The sequence below is a fragment of the Macrotis lagotis genome, chromosome 1 (assembly GCF_037893015.1).
Source record: "Macrotis lagotis isolate mMagLag1 chromosome 1, bilby.v1.9.chrom.fasta, whole genome shotgun sequence".
Classification (NCBI taxonomy): domain Eukaryota; kingdom Metazoa; phylum Chordata; class Mammalia; order Peramelemorphia; family Peramelidae; genus Macrotis; species Macrotis lagotis.
The window spans coordinates 355,367,321-355,390,370 of NC_133658.1; the positions used below are offsets into that span (position 1 = coordinate 355,367,321).

The 23,050-nt window shown below is 38.6% G+C and overlaps 1 protein-coding gene across 5 annotated transcripts in view; it reads right to left on the reverse strand.

Moving 5' to 3' along the window:
- Window positions 1-1,933: 1,933 nt before the first annotated feature.
- TGIF2 (TGFB induced factor homeobox 2) overlaps window positions 1,934-23,050 on the reverse strand; it is a 34,254-nt gene continuing 13,137 nt past the window's right edge. For all 5 annotated transcript variants that reach the window (XM_074212020.1, XM_074212022.1, XM_074212023.1 and 2 more), the window contains one exon: window positions 1,934-4,362. In XM_074212020.1, coding sequence (XP_074068121.1) covers window positions 3,823-4,362 — 540 coding nt within the window. In that variant the 3' untranslated portion in view covers window positions 1,934-3,822. The remainder of the gene's footprint in view (window positions 4,363-23,050) is intronic.

The window sequence follows — 23,050 nt, forward strand, 5'->3', positions numbered from 1 at the left end:
CGGCTACGGGAAGAAGGAAGGGCCAACCCGAAGGCGGGACCGGCGGCGCGCGGCGCGGAGACCCGGGCCCCGCCCCCGACGCCGGCCCCCGCCGCGCGTCTGCCGCAGCCTCGCCGGAGGAGCCCGAGCCCCGAGGCCCCCCGCCCGAGCCCCGAGGCCCCCCGGCCGGCCAGAGCCCAGAAACCCTGTTATAATACGGGAAATGCCAAGTCCGGCCCAACCCCCGCCCGGCTGTCTCCGCCCCTCCGGGGAACCGAAGGTGAAACACGTGGGGGAGGGGCCAGACCTGGGTCTGATCCGGGACGGGAGGGGGTTGGCCATCAAGTCCGGGGATTAGCCCGGGACCATACAACTAGCAAGTCACTTTTCTTAGGGAGGATTCGAACTCGTGTCCTCTACCTCAGTGGCACCACCTTCGCGGCTCCCGGAAGAGGGAGTAAGATGCTTGGAAAGGAGGGGAGGTAACCGGACTTGTTCGGTGTGAGTAACAGTAATGTCAGTACAAAAAGCTGGGAGGGCGCACTGCCCGGCCTGCTGTACCTTAGCCGGCAGGGACGGGGCACGCTTGGGGTGCAGTGACACATCAAGGAGCGGGCAGGGAAGGGACCTGTGGAGGCCCGTTTCTCCTCCTTCTGGGGGGTGAGAGGGCGTAACAAAGTTAGCAAATTATTATTATTTACCTTCTCTGTGCAATAAATGTGAGCTAATGAAATCCCGGCCCTGCGGAATCCCAGATCACCAAAAAAAAGTGGAAAAGATCCTACATGAACAAAAATATGGAAGAATTGCAAATTGATGGGGTACCATCAATAAGGGAAAGGCCAAACATGTGCTATGTGAATATGATGGAACTCCGCAGTTCTGGAGGAAATCGTGATCAGCTGGACTGAAAAGGCTGAAAAGACTTACAGGACCTGATGCTGAGTGAAGTGAGCACAAAGAGCGGCACTGAATGATGCTCAATTATGGGACGGGCTCTTCTCAGCAATATCAAAGACCAAAAGACTTGTGACGTAACATATTATCTACACGGAGTCTAGATGTGGACTGAAGCATATTATTTGCATTTTTTTCTTGTGGTTTTCCCTTTTTTCTGATTCTTTCACAACATGACTAATATGGAAGTATATTTAACTTGATCATACATGTACAAACTATCAGACTGGGGAGAAAAATTTGGAACTTAGTCTTTTTTTTTAGGTTTTTTTGCAAGGCAAATGGGGTTAAGTGGCTTGCCCAAGGCCACACAGCTAGGTAATTAAGTGTCTGAGACCGGATTTGAACCCAGGTCCTCCTGACTCCAGGGCCGGTGCTTTATCCACTGCGCCACCTAGCGGCCCCACTTAACCTTTTTCAACCTCAGTTTACCCAACAACTTCTCATAGAATTATTGTGAAGTAAGCAGTGGGTAAACCATAAAGCACTACGTTTTTTTAACTGGAGTCATGAGCCAATTTGTGAGACAGTAAAACCTTTGGAGTTCTCCAGCAAAGGGTTGAACACTAGTTAATCCTATGTTAGGAGACATTCTTAGGTATGAAATTATGACTAGATGATATCTCAAGTTCCTTCTCTATTTGAGATTTTGTTAACTAACCACTTTTCTGCCTTAGTCTCAAGTCTTTAATAGAGGGACCAAGAGACAAATAATTCCTCATGGGCCCAACCAATATGGTGTGGAAGATGTTCAAATAAGATTATATTATATATATATATATATATATATATATATATATATATATATATATATATATATATATATGTATGTATATATATATATATATATATATAGCATTTTGTAAACCTTAATATATAAATGTGAACAGTTATTTAATCATCTTTAGCTCTATAGGCTTAGGTAGACAGAACTGAGCTCTTTGCTCTAATACTGAGAGTACAGCCCAAAATGACAAATTCAGGCTCTCTGGTTCAGTTTGGATTTTTTAAAAAATCTTTTATTTGACAAAAAAAAAATTCCAACAAATTATTTACAGTAGGGATTTTTTTTGTTCAGTTCAGTTGGAGGGCTCTCCCTCATATTTTAGACATATAACCAAACCCAGACACATTCCAACTTACCCAACCATAGTTTCCCCCATCATTCCAAGAAATGACTAACAGGGTCCAGCAGCATGACTCCCACCCCCATTGCATAGTGCACTGTGGAAGCCATTCTCCCTTTCCCTCCCCCCCATCTGTCTTTCTCACTGACCCCTGACCTGGAGTTCTGTGATCTTATTTTAAATTTAATCCAGGCTTACAGAAATCGGAGCCAAACTAGAAACTGGGTTTGGGAAAGAGACAGGGAATGGATGGGGGGACAGGAGGGTGAAGTCTGGCTCAAGAAGTAGGAGAAACAGGGGACTTCTACAGGTCTCTTCCCTACCTGCTCCTTAATGTCTCACTCCACACAAACATTAACCCTATCCATGCCAGCTGTCTAAGGTACAGCAGGCTGGGGAGTGCTCCTTCCCATCTTTTTCTACTGACATTAATATTCATACAAAAGAATACTCAATCTAAACCTAGGATTAGTGTTTTTTGATACATATAAGCTGGTATCTATTGCTATTTAACATAGTAAACCATGAAATAGCAATATTTTTTTTTAAAAAAAGCAAAACGGGAAGGGGAAGAAATCAACAAGACTAACAATGATCTATTTTCAGAGGTGCTCAGAAGGCCAAAAAAGCCCCTGCAGCTAGAACTGAGCAGTGCAACAACTTATCTGTAACCACTTTACCATATAATTTCCAAACTTAACCCCCATCTTCTGCCCAACCTCTTGCTTTCCTCAGTCTCACTGACCTGATCAGCCAGAACTGCACTGGGGGAGAAAATGACCAAACTGGATTCAAAAGAAAGCTTTATGGAGTAGTAACCAGACCAACCAATAAATGGCCCAGAATTTTTTTGGGGGGTGTAGTGGTAAGGGGGGCAGGGGAAGGCAACATTCTACTTTAGTTCGTGTTTTTCCAGAACCTTAAAAGTTAGGGTTATTAACTTTTTTAAAATTAAATTTTAAAAAGTTCCCCATCTCAAGAGATCCTTCATCTCTTCTTGCAAGAAGGCTAAACAATATTCACTAGGTTCCACAGTCCCATGTCATTTGGGTTACTCCAGCTGCCTGGATTCTCTCTGCTAGGTCTTTTAGTTTTTGTCTCATCAAAGACACAGGACACATAGGAGCAAAACCCAAAAAGAATGCTTAAGGTATTTTCTTCAAAACCAAAAAACCCTTTGGAAATTCCTCACCACCACCCCCAAACCTGGTCACTGATCCCATCCAAAATAGTGTTTTCCCTTCTTCATTTGTATTTCTGTAGTCTTGCCAGTTCACTAGACCTTAAGTCAGTAGAGATGAAAAAGGGGCTGGGAATAAGATAATCCCAGACCCTGAACATGTTCCTGGTTTTGGTGATGGAATAGATTTAGGGAGAAACTAGGTTGGAGCAGTCAGTAGAGTGCCCAAGTGCAGAACATATAACAAAGTGGGAATTCTTAAAGAAAGAAGTATGTTTCCAGAGTCGGAGGTGCAGGAGATAACTTTGACATGTCTCAGATTTCTTGGTCCAACTTCTCCTACCTGCAGATGGACCTTGGTATTGAGAGTGGAGCAGGTGAGAGGTCTGAATCACAGTGTGAAACACTCCAGCATTCCCATTAGGAGAACCTATCTGGGCAGAGGACAATCCCAGTAGATGGCAGAGACCCCCTTCAGGAAAAGGAAAGACCCCCAAAACAACACAATGAACAACAGTAAAAAAACAAAAGAGAAGCCACTGTCTCCTACCAAGTCCCGAAAGCCCTTCCTTTGAAGGACTACTTAGGATTAGTGGCTACTAAAGGGAGCTCAGCATGCCAGGAAGGAGGAAACAAATCTTTTTTCTGCAACTCAAGCTCAGCTGCTTTTTGTAGGGCCACCTCCACCAGCAATTGGAAGCTACTAAAGTCCTCCCCATAGTGCTCTGGGGGTGTGGGGGGTGGTGTATTAAATAGTCCACTGGTTGGGCTTCCAGCCTGCGCCCTGGCCAGCAGGGTAAGTGTGCTGCCAGGGCCCACGAGGGGCTGTGGCTCCCCACTAACCAAAGAAGGGGGTGGTGGACTTTCATTCCCAGCCCCAGAACCAGAGAGGTGAGCCCCCAGAGGGGATGCAGAGGAGCATACAGACAGTGACAGCACTTTGGAAGGGGTTGGAGTGGACCCTGGGGCCATCAGGCTGGGACTTGAACCCCGTGGCACCACCACATCAGATGCTTTGCCACCACGGCGGGAAATGGTGTAACGGTTGGGGTCCTTGCCATCTTTCCTCAGCATATCTGGGAGAAGCCGCCGCCGAGCATTGATGAACCAGTTGCAAATCTGAAATGACACAAAAATAATACTATTCAATCATCTAGTCTCATTGAGAGGGGATAAAGTAAGTTTGGAATGCAGGAAGTAAAGCCAGATGATCAAATCACCCAATCCAGTGTCAGAACTAGTATTCCAACTTCTCTCTCTCACACGCTTTTTTTTTTGCAAGGCAGTAGGGTTAAGTGACTTGCCCAAGGTCACATAGCTAGGTAATTATTATTATTGTCTGAGTCTGGATTTGAACTCAGGTCCTCCTGACTCCAGGGCCGATGCTTTATATTGTGCCACCTAGCTTCTCCAAGACATTCAACTTCTTTAGGCCTTTTAATCTCTCCATCTGTAATATGAGGAGGCTGGACTGTGGATGATCTCTCAGGTTCACACTAGCCCCCAGATTCTATTCCTTCCAAATTCAAGAAGCCACCCAACAAAACAAACACTTGGGGGCAGCTAGGGGGCAGTGGCTAGAGCACCGGCCCTGGAGGCAGGAGTACCTGGGTTCAAAAAATTACCTAGCTGTGTGGCCTTGGGGCAAGCCACTTAACCCCATTTGCCTTGCAAAAATCTTAAAAAAAAAAAAAAACTTGACTGGAAAAATAAAATTCCAGCACCTCTACTCAGAAGAATCTCTTTCCTACTCCTCTACCATTGTTCCCCATTCTTTTAAAGACCCCAAATTGGCCTCTGCCAACTACTCCAAGCCCTTTATTAAGGTCTAGGCCTTCAGAGTTCAGATTTTTCAAAAGTGTGTTGAGAGTTCAAAAGTGACCATTACAGAACTGCTAGAGTTAGAATTTCAAAAAACAATTAGTCCAACTGATCCACAAAGAGATGTCTGCTCCAGAATAGTCCTCAACATGTGGTCTTTTAGCCTCTGTCTAAAAAAAAGAGCTCTAGCAATGGGGTCTTGGCTACCTCTTAAAACAAACCATTCCAATATTTTGCAAAGTTCTAATTGCTATGAAATTTTTCTTTGAAATAACCTGAAAAAACTACCCTCCCTACAAACTTTCCACCCCTTGTTAGTCTAGTTCTTAATCTCTGGGGACAAGCTAAACAATTCAACAATCATTCCTAAAAAGACCTACTGTGTGCCAGTGACTCTGCAACAGCTGAGAAAGCAATACAAAAAACAAAACAAAAATCAGGCCCTTTATCCTCAAGCTGCTCTTGTTCCATGTACATGGAACATGAAATACAAAAGATTTAGTCATTTCTGAAGCAGCTACTAGGGGAGCAGTGTTCCTGAAAGAAAGAGGTTTTTAACCTTTTTTTCCCATCATTGTTTCCTTGGCAGTTTGGTAAAGCCTATGACCTCACTTGAGACAAAAAAAGTTTTAGAATGCAGAAAATGAAATATAGGATTATATGGAATTACTCAATTATATTGAAATACTTATCAAAATATATGTTTAAAAAATTGGTCACCAGGTTAAGAACCTCTGCTAAAGAATGTGATCTAAGAGCTGAGCTTTAAAGGAAGCTGAGGATTCTTGGCTAGGAGATAATTAGGAAAGAGTGCATTCTGAGCACAGGGGTTAGTTTGACAACCCCCAACTCAGTCTAATAATCCCTTTTCCCCAGGACAGCCTTTCAAGTAGTAAAGACAATGACCATGTTCCCCTCATGCTTTTCTCCAGGCTAAAGATTAGCAGGCTTCCTATCACCATCAGCAGATGTTTTTAAAAGGACCCCTCTTGTATTCACAGGAAATTTTCACAAGAGGACCCAGTTTCCACACATTAATTGATTGATTTATTCCCTTAAGAAAAAAGCTGTTCTGTGTTAAACCAAAAAAGTTTGTGTGGAGACTAGAAAAAGAATCTCTCCCCCACCCCAAATTTCTTCTCTTTTATACCCCAGATTAACAATCTCTTTCCCAAGGACCTTAACGGTTTAAAAAGAGACGGGATATCTCAAAATCTATCTGTGCTGAACAGGCTATTGGATTCCAAATAGTTTATAAATGAGGGAACTGAGGCCCAGAGAAAAGGAACTGGTCCATGGTTAACAGCAGCAAAACTGATGTCAGAAGCTGAAAAATCTCCTGATGTCCTTTTTACTGAGGAGGCAACATAAAAGCAGAGTTTCATGTTACTTCCTCCACCCCCAATCTTGAATAGCTCCCAGGCCCTGGGCCCCAGGTTTATCCTCTTTGACTCCTGACTGAAAAAAAATAAAAGAAAAAAAAAACGCTGTTGCAGATCCTGACAGCTCCCTCCCTCACCTCATTTTCCTCTGGTCTACAAGAATCCTGGACTTTCTGGGTCTTTCTCCTAGAGTTAGTTGTTCATTTCTTCCCTGAGAGTTTTTTAAGCTGAAGTAACTCATTTACAATCAAGATTTCCAATTTTATTCCCAGATAGGGGAATTTTCTCTTTCCAAAAGTTTAAAAGAAATTTTGTAAAAGGGGAAAAGAATAGTCATCAATGTAAAATACAAAGAGAATAGGTCCAGAAAGATAAAGACTGAGAAAAAGATCATCAGATTTGGCAGTAAGAGATTAACTCAGAGTTAATTCCAAGAAGAGAAATCTCAGTTGAGTGAAACTGGAAAACCAAATTACAAATGGTGAGAAATGAAAGGTTAAAGTAAAAGTGGCAAATGTAGACAGGTTTTTCTGGGAGCTTTGCAGAGAAAGGTAGGAAATATAAAGGCATATGGCTTGAGGGAATGGTAGGGTCTCATTAAAATTTTTTAAAGATGGGAGAAATTTGGGAATGTTTGAAGGTGGTAGAAGAGGTCAGAAGATTTAGTATAAGCTTGAAGATTCAAGAGGTGGGGGAAGTGGTTAAGGATATAATCTGCTGGAGAAATCTAGAGAAGGGTGGAATCAGAGGTACATGCAGAAGGACTGAGGATAATCTTGGCAAGGTGCTTACTAACTTTGTCAGAATTTAGAATAAAAGAGGATTATATCAAGGTATTTTTATTTTATTTTTAAAAAATTCTGAGCTTTAAAAAAAAATCAGCTAAAATGAACCCTGGCATACATATATAAAGAATAGGAAGAGGGACGGCTAGGTGGCACAGTGGATAGAGCACCAGCCCTGGAGTCAGGAGTACCTGAGTTCAAATCTGGCCTCAGACACTTAATAATTACCTAGCTGTGTGGCCTTGGGCAAGCCACTTAACCCCGTTTGCCTTACAAAAAAAAAAAACACCTAAATAAAAGAATAGAAAGAGATAGCTGTATTTGAAACTAAATCTCTATTATGTACAGCTTGCTTTTCTTTTTAAATACATAAGTGCAACATGTTTCTTTCAAAGTGTCCTGCTTATCTATGATTCCTTCTGGCCTTTCTATTCTCTGCATTTCAAAAAACAGGTTTCAACAATCCTTTTTTGAGAGTAACCATCTCCTTAAGTTCATCTTCCTCTCCCCATATTCCCAAATTGAGAGAAAAACAACAAAACCTTTTAAACAAGTCCATCTAACAGTCAGGTAAAAATCCCCACACTGTCTAGAGCTAAAAGGAAGCTTCCTTCAGCACCTTGAATCCATTGCCTCCCCATCAGGAGGTGACCCCATGCTTTTAAGTCTTCTGACTGGTTCACTGCAATGATTCAAGACTTTTAAAGTTGTATGTCTTCATAAATGTTATTACATAAATAGTTCACTTGGATTTTTTTTATGTTTTTGCAAGGCAAACGGGGTTAAGTGGCTTGCCCAAGGCCACACAGCTAGGTAATTATTAAGTGCCTGAGACCGGATTTGAACCCAGGTACTCCTGACTCCAAGGCAGGTGCTCTATCCACTATGCCACCTAGCCGCCGCCCCAGGATTTATTTACTTGACTCTAAAGATTCATTCCTATCTTCTCTTCCTCTTCTTATCCTTAATGGTACAATAATATCCCATCCAAATAATGCACCTCAATTTGCTTAGCTATTTTGCTATTGATAGATACTCCATTCACCTTCCATTTCCTTATACCAAAGAGGGCTATTAAAAGTAATTTTGTACATATGGGACCTTTTCATCTTTCTTGGATCAATCTGTCGGCTTAAGAGTAATATTACTGAATTAAAAGTTATCCACAATTTACTGACTTTTAAAGCATAGTTCCAAATTGCTTTCCAGGATGGCTAGACCAATTCACAGCTGCAACAGTGCCTCAGTGTGTTAGTTTTCACTAAGGTCCTCCAATTGTCATTTTGCCCCTTTTTTGTCTTTGCCAATCAGATGGGCTCAGTTTTTTGCATTTCTCTCAGTGATTTGGAGCCTTTTTTTCACATGCCTGTTGACAGCTTGGATTTCTTCTTTTGAAAACTGTCTCCTCATATCTTTTGACCCTCTATCTATTGGGAACAAGGGAGATTTAGAAGAAGAGAAAAGAAGAGGGAGGCTCCTACTGATTGGCCTTAATTTTCTCAGCAACTTTGGAGAAAGGAGGCAATGGGAAGATTCTTGTATGAGGCTTAAGGAAGGAAGAGAAGGTTTCTAATAGCTTTTGTAGGGTGAGAGAAGAAATGCAATTAGGAAAGACTAAAAGGACTCTCTTGAAACAATAAGGGACCAGTTAAAAGGATGGCATGAACTTATAAAGTTCCCAATTAGCATAGTATGTGACTTAACAAAAATCTGTTCAGTACTCTAACTAGGACCAGAGTTGGTTAATGGTAGGAATAATCTAAGTGTAAGATTTACAAAGAGATGACCGGCAAAATGACAAAGAAAAAGGAATTTGAGAAAAGAGGGCAGTATAAAGTTGAAATAGCTAACTAAAGGGTCCAAACTGCAAAAGGTAAAGGAAAATCACTGGGGTAAAGATCTAGAAAGACCCTAAATGAAGGCAAAGAACAGGTTTAAGAGGGGTGAGACATAGAGGAAAATAGAAAGATAATGGGATATGGTGAAACAGTTGGCAAGCCAGCCTATGCTATTTTGCTACTTATTTCTGTAGTCTGTGAACTAAGAATGATTTTTACATTTTCCCCCCTTAAAATGTCAAAACCAACCATTCTTAGTTTGTTATAAGCCTTAAAAAAACCAGCAGTGGGATTTAGCTTATGGGTCATAGTATGCTGACGTATGAGATAGAAAAAAAATGTCAAGAATATTTAAATAAGGAAGTAGAACTTGTTTGTGGGTGATGGTGAAATATAACTTGTGACTATCCCTATTTATATGATTGAAGTGGAAATGAAGGAGTAGCTAATAAAATTTAGGAAGGATGAGCAATTGGGTAATTAGGAAATTTGAAGAAACATCAACATGAGTGTTTAATGCCTCTAACACCGTTACAATAGTTGAGATGAGGAGGCAGCAGGTCCTCCTCTCCTTAACAGAATGATCCGAGACACAATACATGTCACCAGTGTGGAATGGATATATATGCAAAGCCATCATGGAAGTTTGTAGAGGTGCAGGATTTATGAAATGAATAATTTCAAAGTAAACAGTTATCCCAAAGTAACTGTCTGAATATCCTTAAAAGGGAGTGAGCCACTTGTTTTCAAGCAGAGGCTGAACTGGCCATTTTTCTTAAAAATTGTAATGTGGATTCCTACTCATTTTTAGACTGAATTATATATACAAAACCTCTATCATTGCTGCCAAAAATCAAAATTCTGTGATTCTTGAATTCTTTATATTATACATTTTTTGGTATACAAATGACCTCCTCTACTAAGAGTGATAGTTCCAGTTGCTAGAGATCTTTGCAGTTTTACAAAGCACTTTCCTAGAATTACCCTGAACTATTGCAAAGTGAAGTTAAGCACAGCTAGGAAAACATATATAATGATTACAATTATGTGAAAAGAACAATCACCATGTGCTCTGTTCAGAGTTCAAAGCTGTACAAAATTGCAAATATCATTCAGATTTTTTTTGATGTGTTGTTGACCAATTTTTCAGTTTCCCCCGCTTCTTCCTGATCTTATATTCCTTGGTATAAGGAATGGTGTATTGGGAGGGGGGAATAGCGGAAGTACAAAATGAAATGTAGGTGTCACCAAAACAACTTATCAAAAAAAAAATCTACTTCAATTTTTTTCATTATAAACCTGAGTCAAAAATTATGATAACTATTTTAAATAAAGATAAAAAAAGATTAAAAAAAATGAGACTCAGAGGAATTAACACAGGGTCATACACCTAGTAAATAGTGGGATTTGAAATCAATATTCTTTCTACTGTACCATGATGCCTATTGAGACTATAAGTAAGAAAAGTATGTTTGCATTTGTAGTCCTAGAACAATGATAAGACTATGAACTAAAATTTTGGAGATGCAAATAAAGTAATCCTAAGAGGAGAAAAGAATTTAAGAATGTATATAGTATATACACTGATAAACTAGATGGAACCAATGAATAGAGTATGCAATTTAGAAAATTATATCAACAATTAAGTCCAAAATACTCCCTAAGGAAGAAACCTTGAAAAATCAGGGAAGAAATAGATAAATTGGAAACCAAAAAGTCCATAAAAATGATAAGCAAAACTAAAAGCTATTTTTAAAAAAGGCTAATAAAACTGATAAACTCTTTGCCAAAATGATTAAGAAGAAGAGGGAGAAAGATCAAATTACTAAAATTAAAAATGTACAGGGTGAATCCCCCAGGGGCAGTCTAGCACAGAGTTAAGACCATTGAATTTAGCTGTAAGAATGTTTTTGCTTGTTTGGCTTCAAGGCTATACAAAAATTCAAGATTATTGAAGAATTTAAGAAAAAAAAAAGTAATATTCACAAAGAGAAACCAACTGTGATCTCTGCCAATTGCTACTGTTAAGTGAGGTATACCACATACCCAGGAGAAACTGAGGGGGAAGTTCTACTTTGTATTTCCACTTCAACAGCAAAAACCACCTAATGAACAAAGAAGTAATCTGAAGCACAGAGGTTGTCCTCCAGGACATAGTCAATGTGGGCATTTGTTTTACCTAACTATGTAGTTTTGTTACCAGGGAGATTTTATTTTTTTCTGAATTGGGAGGAAAGAAGGACAGAAAGGAAAGGGAGTTAGTTTCTCCTCACCAGAAAAGGAGAACTGGAGGAATCACAGACTAACAAGCCAACTTTGAAAGTTACATGTTGAATTCATTATATGCTTTTAAAAGGTCAACAGACCTGGTTAAGGCCCCTCTCAATTACCAAAATAATTTCTTTCAGTCATCCTCAATTCCTCTGGGCCCTCTAGACTCAGGCTGAGGAGAGAGAACTTAATGGATCATCATGGACAATCTCAACAAATAGATCAGGAAATTGAGGCCCAGAAAGGATGGGACATAATGGAGCAAGGACTTGGAGCTCAATTATCCTGATCCTAGAAAAATATCTAAGGAATCTTTTTAGGATTCAGAGCTGGAGGACAAAGGATAAAAAGTACAAAAAGAACTTTTAAAAAAGTATAGATTCATTGAAAGATAATGGAACACTAGCATTTTTACTTTAAATTGAGATGTTAGGGCTAAGGATCATAATCACAGGAATGACCTTATGCCCAGCATGAACTCTCTTGCATTTCCACATACACTGACCTGAAAAAATCATAAAGGCAAAAAAGCTTTGACTTTTTATACAATCATAAAAAAGCAAGCTCTAGGGGCAGCTACATGGAGCAGTGTTTAAATTAGACCTGTGTTTAAATCCAGCCTCAGACACTTAATAATAACCTAGCTCTGTGACCTTGGGCAAGTTGATTAACCCCACTGCCTTGCAAAAACAAACAAACAAAAAAAAAAAGCAGCAAGCTCTACATATCAGATACACAATTGCAAAACTCTGTTCTACAATGCATATTTTATTTCATGTTCTTGTTTTGTTTGTTATTTGTTTTTGGTGAGACATTTAGGGTTAAGTGACTTCCATAGGGTTACACGCAATAATTAACAAGTGTCTAAGCTGGAAGTTTGAATTCAGGTCCCTGTGACTCAAGGGCCTGTGCTCTAGTCATTGGGCCATCTGCCTCTGATTTCATGTTTAATAAGTTCAATAAACAAGAAAATATAGTCTACTGTTTCCTTCAAAGCTCTGCTCAAATATTTTCTATATGAACACTTTTCTAATCCCTTCCTTCCTAATCAAAAAATTATCTTTTATTCTGTAAATAATTATATATGTCTTCTCCAAAAGAGTATAAGCCTTTTGCACTGTAGGTAGTGAAGCTTTATCATTATTAAACATGTATGCACCTAATAGTATAGCCTACAAATTCCTAGAGGAAAAGCTGAGTGAATTATAAGGAGACACAGACAATAAAACTTTAATAATGGGTGACTTCAACCTCCTTCTCTCAGAACTAAATAAAGCTAATCACAAAATAAACAAGAAGGAAGTTAAGAAGATGAATGAAAACTTGGATATTATAGACCTCTGGAGAAAACTTAATAAGGATAGAAAAGAATATCCCTTTTTCTCAGCAGTACATGGTACCTATACCAAAACTGACCAGACTCTAGGGCATAAAAACCTTATAATCAAATGCAGAAAGACAGAAATAATAAATGTCCACTTCTCAAACCATGATGCAATAAAAATTACTTGTAATAAAAGATCATGGAAAGATAAACCAAAAACTAATTGGAAACTATTTTAAATGAGTGGATCAAATAGCAAATCATAGAGATAACCAATAATTATATCCAAAAAATGATAATGATGAGATATCAAACCAAAATTTATGGGATGCAATCAAGGCAGTTTTTAGGGAAAACTTTAAATCTCTAAATGCTTATATGGATAAAATAGAGAAAGAAGAAATCAATGTAAAAAAACTAGAAAAAAACACAAATTAAAGATCATCAATTAAATACCAAATTAGAAATTTTGAAAATCAAGTGAGAGATTAAGAAAATTGAAAGCAAGAAAACCATTGATCTAATAAAGAAAACTAAGAGTTGGTTTTATGAAAAAAGCCAATAAACAGACAAACCTTTGGTAATCTGATTAATAGAAAGATAATCAAATTACTATATCAAAAATGAAAAAGGTGAACTAACTACCAATGAGGAGGAAATTAAAGAGATAATTCAAAGCTACTTTGTCAAACTTGTATGCCAATAAATTTGATAACCTGAATGAAATGGATGAATATTTATAAAAAACACTAACTGTCCAGATTAGCAGAAAAAGCAACATACTTAAAATATTCCCATTTCAGAAAAAAGAAATAGCAGAAACCATCAATAAACTCCCTAAGAAAAAGTCTCCAGGTCCAGATGGATTTACAAGTGAATTCTACCAAACATTTAAGGAACAATTCCAATTCTAGGTCTATATCCCAAAGAAATCTTAAAAATGGGAAAAGTCTCACATATTCCAAAATATTCATAGGGGGGCCTTTTTGTAGTGACAAAGAGGTAGAAATTTAGAGAATGGCTAAACAAGTTATGGTATATAATATCATGGAATACTACTGTTCTCTAAGAAACCACAAATGGTTGAACTCTAGAAAAGCATGAAATGAGTTACGGGATCTGATGGTGAGTGAAAGGAACAGAACCAAGAGAACACCATTCACATTATCAACAACAACCTTGATGGAAACAGCCCCTCTCAGCAGTTCAGAGAGCTAGGACAACTGTATTAGACAAGTTATGGACAATGCTATCCCAATCCCCATCCAGAGCAAGAAAAACAAAATTTTTAAAAAGCCTTCAGAATTTGGGGGTGGCTAGGTGGCGCAATGGATAAAGCACCGGCCCTGGAGTCAGGAGTACCTGGGTTCAAATCCAGTCTCAGACACTTAATAGTTACCTAGCCGTGTGGACTTGGGCAAGCCACTTAACCCTGTTTGCCTTGCAAAAAAACAAAACAAAACCCTAAAAAAAAACGAAAAAAAGCCTTCAGAATTTGATGAACCCTACATTCACTTTTTAAAAAATATCTCTAGGGGCGGCTAGGTGGCGCAGTGGATAGAGCACCGGCCCTGGAGTCAGGAGTACCTGAGTTCAAATCCGGCCTCAGACACTCAATAACTACCTAGCCGTGTGGCCTTGGGCAAGGCACTTAACCTCATGGCCTTGCAAAAACCTAAAAATAAAAAATTTAAGAATATAAGCTTATAAATGTGTATACATAAACATATCCACTATACACACAGACACACACACACACACACACACACACACACACAGAATATCTACCTGTTTCTTTAAATATATTTTACAACTGTTTATAGTAGCACTTTTTTGCAAGGAAGTAAATATTTATGCAAAAAATTACTACATAGGGCATGCTAGTGATACCACTGGGTAATACCATAAAGTGATGGAACAACAAAGAGAAAGGTTATATATATGAATGAAAATAATCAGGCAGCTAGGTGACATGGTAGAGAAGGCATTAAGCCTTTAGTCAGGAAGAACTGAATTCAAATGTGACCTCAGACACTGAGCAACTCACTTATCTGTTTGCCTCAATCCCTCATCCGTAAAATGAGAAGGGGAAGGAAATGGCAAACCAGTCTAGTATCTTTGCCAAGAAAACCCAAATGAGGTCGTGACCTCAATGAAGGGTCAGATACAACTGAAAATAATTGAATGCCACTGAATAAAAATAACTCACCAGCAATTTTTGGTTGTAAAAAGCTGAAAAGTTAATGCCCATTTATCTGAAACACTTGTGTGTCATAACAAAGGATGAAAGGGGAATTCAGAGCAACATGGGAATATTCCTTTACACTTTATAGAGGAACTAAACAATGTAAAGAAAAACAACTTTGGATGACTTGAGAACTCTGATGGATGCAGTAACAATACCCAGTGACAATGTAAAGCACATCCCAAATACTATATGATGTAAAATAAGATTTCCATTTTCAGATATTACACAACATATGGATTTTGTTTTGTTTGATGGGGCTCATTTGACACAAGGGAGGTTTTAGGCATTTGCTTTTTTTGTTTTTAGTTCAGGAGTGAATTTTATGGGGAAAAGTATAAGTGAATCAATTAAGCTATGATTTTTTTTTTAAATATAGAAGAAAAACCTAAATACAAAGGGATACCAAAATGAGCAGAATAGCTTTGAGACTGACACTGAATTTATTACATGTCTATATAAATAAAAAATGTTATCAGTTGTTACCTATAACTGTTTCATCCAAAAATCTCCTTTTCTGCCCTTTTAAATAAAAGAATGCAGAAATGCACACATTTATTTATTGGTTTTTGCCAGGGAAAAATTTTTTAAATTATTTTTTAAAAGTGAGTGCTTAATGATTAGGGAATGGCTAAAAAATTGTGGTATAGAAATATAATGGAGCATTTATTACTGTGCCTGCCAATGTAAGAAAAATAGATTTAGTTATCATACCAAATCAAAGAGGGTTTATTATTTTAGAACAAAATATTTTTCTCAAAGAACAAAATGTCAAAAATTCATAGAGATTAAGGAGGGAAAAAATAGGAAAAGATGTAGCAACTAGTATTTCCAGATTTCAAGCTGTATGAATAAAAATTAACATCAGAATTATTTGGTTCTAGTTAAAAAGTAAAAAAAATTGAACAAAAACTAACATTGTAAAACTAGACAAGCAAGACTTGGATGCAAATGAATATGACAAACTAGTTTATCAATAAATACAAAGACACCAACTCCTGAGGTAAAGGATTTCTATTCAACATAAACTGCTAGGAAAAAATGGGAAAATAATCTGTCGGAAATTAGGCTTGGTCCAAATTATTACAATAAATAAATACTACAGTAACTGACATAATCTAAATGAGAAAAGGTGACAACATAAAGTGGTAGGAGGTACTTGAAAAAAATTTAAGGGTAATGAAAAATACTTGTAGTGAGGAGGGTGGAATGATTGATCAGAACACCCCTTTCCAATGGTTCTCCCCCTTCACTCCAGTTATGAGAATCACAAAAAAAGGTTAGATAAAAGATGCAATGTTATCCTTCTAAGAAGGTGAAAGGTACTCTTTCATGGAAAAGAACAGCATTTTGCCATGGGCAGGCTCAAGCCCTGTAAAAGGCAAACATGTCAACCTTAGGGAGATATTACAATCAGAAAATAACCTCAAAGAATGTGATCCTATGCAGTATGAATAAAGTCAATTATAAATTAGGAATCTAATGCTTTTTTCTGTTTGTCAAAGACTATCCATGGAAATTTTCAAGCAATCCCTGGGCAGTAGAGAAGAGTCATGGAATTAGATCTGTCTTTGGGGGAATTGAACTGCAGAAATGAGAATGACAAGATACTGGGCCCTGTAGTCATAAAGGCATGGGTTGTCGTGGCCATTACAGTTTCCCCACATATTTCTTACTACCAGTAATGTTCCTATTCTTGCCAGTGACCTTGATTTATCAGAAGTTATTCTGAAGCTACTCTTGTCACTATTTTATCTTAATAATGCCTTTCCTTTGAGGTAATTGTGTTTGCCGGCTAATGAGGGTCAGCATAACAGTGGGACTATAACTCTGGGATCCCGGACCCACAGAGAACTTTGAACCTAGGGTTATGATTACTTCCTGGAGACCCAACCCTAAAAGTACAAGTTGGATGCAACATATTTATAATCAAGTGATCAAATGGTGAATAGCTGAACAAATTATGAGATATATATATACTACAATATCATATGTGTGTATGTATGTGTACATATTCATAATATATATATTACAGAATATTAATATAGTAAAAAGAATCAATATGAAAAATTCAGTGAAACTTGAAAAGACATGCAGGGAAATAAAGCAGGATACTTATGCTGCCTATAATTTTGAAAATGAATAAGCAAAAGTCAAATCAATGAAGTGATTCATGTCTTCAAAGTAATGCTGATTAAGCACATTTAGTGGGAGATATAGGTGTAGAGTAAGCCAAACTTCAGATGTCAAGGCCCAAAGGTCTCAAGAGTATTGCAGTACTGAAGGGCAAGAAGAAGGGAAAGAGGAAAGCAGAAAAGTCAATGTAATGGGGATGTTCTGTTTGCTTATTTGCTTCAACAAAAGTGTTCTATGGAAATTAGAGGGCAGTCCTTGGAAAGCAACAATGAGAATGAAAAAAAATCCCGTTGTTATAATCCCATTTCTGTCACCACATGATTCTGAACAAACCACTTCCTTTCTAGATCTCTGGGAAAGGCATCATGGTATAATGAAAAGAGCCCTTGGTTTTGGAATCCAAGACACACCATGGTTTGAATCTTGGCTTCACTATCTATGTAGCCTTTGGTAAATCATTTAAATCTCCGGGCCTCAGTTAACTCACGTCAAATAAGGGGTTCGGTCTTGATAGGCTCTGATTTTTCTTCCAGATTCATGATATGATCTAAGATCTAATTTAAATTTTCTTTGATTGACCAGGATTAGCCTAGGATCTCTCTTCTGTCTGTTTCTCTATTACCTCCGAGATATTTCCTTCTCCCAACTCCAGTTCTCAAATTCTAACAGAATACATAAGATGTTCATCTCAAAAACATGGCATCCTCAGACCAAGTCAATAACTTCCTGGATATCTCTGTCAGAACAGTCCCTTACTCATAAAACCCTGAATGAGGTTGCCAAATAATATACAAACACTTCTAAAATACAGCATTTAAGTATCTATATAATCTAGGTCTGAGCTACCTTCCAAATAGTTTCCCTTTCCCAATCATCTTGTCCTACCATCTTTAGTCTTTCATGCCAAAAATGGACAATTTTCCACTTTGCCCAATAACATCTGAAATCTTTTCCTTTGGCCCAACTCAGATATCACTCTCAAATGAAACCTTCTCTGATACCCCTAGCCAAGTTCTCTCTTTGGAAAATTTGGAGTCCAGGACTCCAGGTTTGAATACAAGATCTTTTATAGCTGTCTACAAAACCACAGAACTGAGCATAGGGTCCTGCCCACTATAGATAGTGTTTAACAAATATTGTCTGCCACAAAACTTTATATGATATATGCAGGGAAATGATAAGAAGCTGATCCTGAATGGAGAAACTTAGTATCTGGAAACTTTACATTATTTTCCTTAAAAGGAAACACATTATATGGCATAATTTGGGTTTTATTCAAAAGCATTACTGCTTTGTTTAATTTTTAGGTTTACAATTCAAAAAAACATTTTCCCCAAGAAAATGGATAGTGGTTGATTTAAGTTACTGAACAGTGGCTGGGGACAAGAAAAGCAGTCAAATGATTTTTTTTTTTTTAGTATTTTGCAAGGCAATGGGGTTAAGAGCCAAATGAATTTTAATGGAAATGAATTAATTCTGGTGTAGTTAAAGCTTCTGGTTATTTCTGCCTATTTTCAGTAGATCCTGTTACTCCCTAGTTAAAACTGACTGCCCCTTATCAAAACTATACAAGAGAGCCTTCAAGGTCCTCTACAATCTGGATCCTCCCCCATATTCCTACTCAACTTCTGCAGGCAGGCTAAATTCTACACTGTCTCCACCCAAAATCTTACACTTTTCTGCCCCTTTCAGCTAATCCTCCTTTCATTTACTAAAAGTGTGAACACTGACTCAGTCCAACTTTGAGGAAATAATAATGCTATTACTCTACAGAGGAGGAATAAGGAAGGAGTTTTAAGCACAATACAAGAGTAAGCAAATGTGAGCTATTAAAATCATCATCATTACACAAATCTGAATCTCTCCAACTCCTTACCCACCTACCTCCTCCAAACCCAGAGTTTCCAATGCTTTACCAGTCCTACAGATTGAACAGGCCCAGGATGGGGCCTGGGGAGTCAGAAGACAGACTCATCCTAACTGTGTTAGGGAAAACCACTGAAACCTTTTTCAGCCTTATTTTCTTCATTTGTAGAAGGGGAAATGACAACATTGTCAGGGCAGCAAGGTGTTACAGAAAGACTCAACATCTTAAGTTCAAATCACACTTAGAATTAGCTGTGTGACCTTGGGCAAGTCACTTCACTCTGCCTGCCTCAGTTTCCTCATCCATAAGATGAGCAGGAAATGGAAATGCAGTTATCTCTACCAAAAAAAATCCAAATGGGTTCACAAGAGTAAGACACAAAAAAAAAATAGAAGCTATCTTACAAGATTGTTGTGAGGATCAAATGAGATAATGTATCAAGCCAAATCAATAAGCACTTATTGCCAGACACTGTTCTGGGTAAATTCTAAAGCACAATATGTTATGTTAGTATTATTTTTTACTGCAGTATTGAATAATCTTTAACTTCTCCCACACATGTACCAGCTTTCTGGGTGCCTCTTCCCAACTCATCAAACAGCAAGAGGGTTGGACAGGAGGTAGCCCAGTTAGTTAATTGGCTGATTGACTTGCTAACAAGTAACAAGCTTCACTAGAGCAGAGTAAAGACAAAAAGATGACCTGAGGGCCCATTAGGGAATAACCCAGCCCACATGATTGCCCACCCTCCCTCTCTCCAACCAGGAGATCTAAAGGAAGAACACTCATGACTCAGTTCCCCCTCAGACCTTTCCCTCCCTAGGCTGGATAGACCTCTAGTCACTTCTCACCAGCTCTGTTTTCCAATGCTTTAATTATTTCCACTGCTCTTTGAACCCTTTCCAAGTTCTCCAATAGCCTTTTCAAGTTAAGCAGCCAAATTCTACCTTGGAGGCAATAGCAGAATTATGGCACAGCTGAAATAGTGGGTTTGAAGTCAGTGGGGCTCACAATCTGTACAAACCTTAGGGCACGTGCATCCACCCTGGCATAGCACATTTGTAGCTGTGCTCCTGGATGGTGTAGGGTTGCACTGTATTCATGAATGGATTTTGAATTCTGTATTTGGCCCTTTTAGCCCACATGAGCTAAAAGGTTGGACACCCCTGCCCTAATGGCAAGTCAATGAACCCTCCAGGATCTCAACACTAAAATCCCAGGATGGGGTCAGATTAAGTAAATCTCATCATCTTGTGACCAAGGGGTCCTCTTATCTTCCTTAGTGTGACACAGGGGAAAAGAACACTGACCCTGACTCTAAATACTTACCTGTATGTCCTTGGCCAAGTTAAACTCCTTGAGCCTCAGTTTCCTTCTCTGTAAATAATGAGAAAAGCCCTGAGGACCTTACATCTCTACAGTCCTGAGGACCTTACATCTCCTACATCTAAGATCTTATGACCTATCTGCAATTTTGTTAATCCAATAAAGTGTTTGCTAAATGTCTACAGAGATAATAGTGGATAGAGATCATCAGACAAGATGGCAGGAGAGTTCAATCCTGGCTCAATGATCCTGGCAATAATAGAACCTGGTTATTTCTGCCTACTTTCAGTAGACCCTGTTACTCCCTAGTTAAAACTGGCTGCCCCTTATCAAAACTATCGGAGAGAGTCTTCAAGGTCCTCTACAATCTGGATCCTCCCCCCATATTCCTACTCAACTTCTGCAGGCAGGCTAAATTCTACACTGTCTCCCCCCAAAAAATCCTACACTTTTCCGCCTGATCAGCTAATCCTCCTTTCATTTACTAAAAGTATGAACACTGACTCAGTCCGACTTTCAGGAAATAATAATGCTATTATAGAAGGGCTTAACCTAGACCCCTTCAACAGTCCAATGAAACCTATGGACTTCTCAGAAGGCTTCTAAATGCATAAAATGAAATATATAGGATTACAAAAGAAACCAATTACACTGAAATTAGTTATTATATATGACTAAAAAAATAACAGTAGTTCATGGGTTTCCAGATTAGGAGTAACAGTTCCAAGATTCAATTTACAGAAGAGGTGCTGAATTCCTAGGGAGTTTTCCTTATACCAATGAAATCACAGGTCCAGTCCCTAATCCACTAAAGAAAGCAAAATTCATAATCAGTATAAAATATAGATAAGAAAAGGTCAGGAAATAAATATACAAAGATATCAATTATATAAATAAATGTTTTATGAAATAGATATTAGTGAGGTTCAAATAAAATATAGGCTCCAAATCACTCTGGCTCTCCTAGTTTGGTCAACAATGGATCTCAGCTAAGCCCATTTGGTCATAGTTTGGGCACCAACTAATTCAGAATGAATGCAAATAGCAATTGTTTCTGTTTTGACCCCAGAATCCCAGAGTTTCTTCCCCTCCCAGATTAATTTTTTTGAGGGGGTGGGGTGTTAATGACTGAATGACTGCTAATTTAGTCAAACTGTCCTAGAAAAGACTTTAGTTTTTAAAAGGTCATGGTCTCCCACTGCATCCTGGTTATCTCCAATCTTCCTGATCCATATCTGGCCACTGGACCCAGGAAGTTTCAGAGGAGAAAGTGAGGCTAGTGACTGAGCATAGCCCCCCCCCAATCCAATTCATATGCTTATCATGGCATCACCTCCCTGATGTCATGGTCTTCTTCGAGAATGAAGGACAAACATCAGCAATCAGTCATCAACCAAGAAAAGTTCTCTATTATCTGAAGTTGTTAAGAGATAGAAGTGGGGAGGGGAATTCACAAAGGAAGGGTTCCTGAAGGAGATAAGTCTTTGAATCAGACCAAAGAAAGTGGCTATATGTGCCAGGCAAAGGCATGAAGGCAGAAAACTGGCTGGGAAATAGGGGGCAATAGTTTGGTTTGGAGGGCAGACTATCTGAAAGAATAGTATCGGATTAGGCAGAAAAAGCAAGATGACTCCAAATTACAGAAGGCCTTGAATGCTTGAGGACAAAATAGATTTGAACTTGTCATAGAAGAGAGTACAGAAACAGACTTCTGGATGGAATATTATGAATACTGAGTAGTGGAGTGGGAAAAGCATTGATATGGCACCTATGTGCCTAGGGTAGGGTGTTGGGCAGATATTATCTCATAACAGACACTAAACTTTAGCATCTGGTTCACTTCCTTTACTTTTACTGATGAAGAAACAAGTCTTTGTAAGATGAAGATTATCATAGCTATCCAGAAAGTCACAAAAGAAAAAAAAATCAAGTAGATGAAGAATGCATGTTGCCCGAAGTAGGAATAACAAGCAGCTGAGGGAACAATCCTGAGAGCTGGTCCATGCCTATGCAGATCCCGAACAGTTACTGCAGACAGAAAACAGACTATTACCAAGATCAAATAGGAAGAACAAGGAGGGCTAGAGTACATCTCAATAACAACATATATATATACATATTTAAGACCTCAAGCTGCTCTAACATGCAAAACTATTTAGGAATTGTATGAGTCTGAGCAAGCCATTTTAGTCCTGTTTGCCTCAGTTTTCTCATCTGAAAAATGAGCTGGAGAAGGAAATGGCAAATTCCTCCAGAATCTCTGCCAAGAAAATCCCAAATGGGGTCAAGAGTAGGGCACAACTGAAAATAATAAGAAATTCTCTCAGAGTTAAGAATACCATCTTCTCTGAAGATTCAAATTACAGGTTGACCCAAAGAACAATGGAAACATAGATGTAGATTCTAAGTAGGAAGCAAAGAGTGCACCTCATTCAATAAATATTTATTAATCATTTGCCAAATTGCCAGATACTCAGCACTAGGGATACAGAAAAGAATCTGCCATTCTGGATTTTTCCTGTTTTTTTGCAAATTTTCCTCAAAGAACTCATAAGTCTAGTTCCTACATACGCTTCTATGGGTTGGACAAGATGGACACTGAGGTCTCTTCCAACCCAGGACCTCAGAGAGACATATAAGAGTATAATAGAGTAGAAACAACAATGATTTTACAATTAGAAGAGACAGAGTTTGAATCTCAGCTCTGACACACTTCCTAATTAAGCTGTGTAAAGGCCCTCCCCTTTAAATTTTTGAGTATCAGTTTCTGAACCCTTTCAATGAGGATGACAGAAGACTAAGGTAGTAAAAG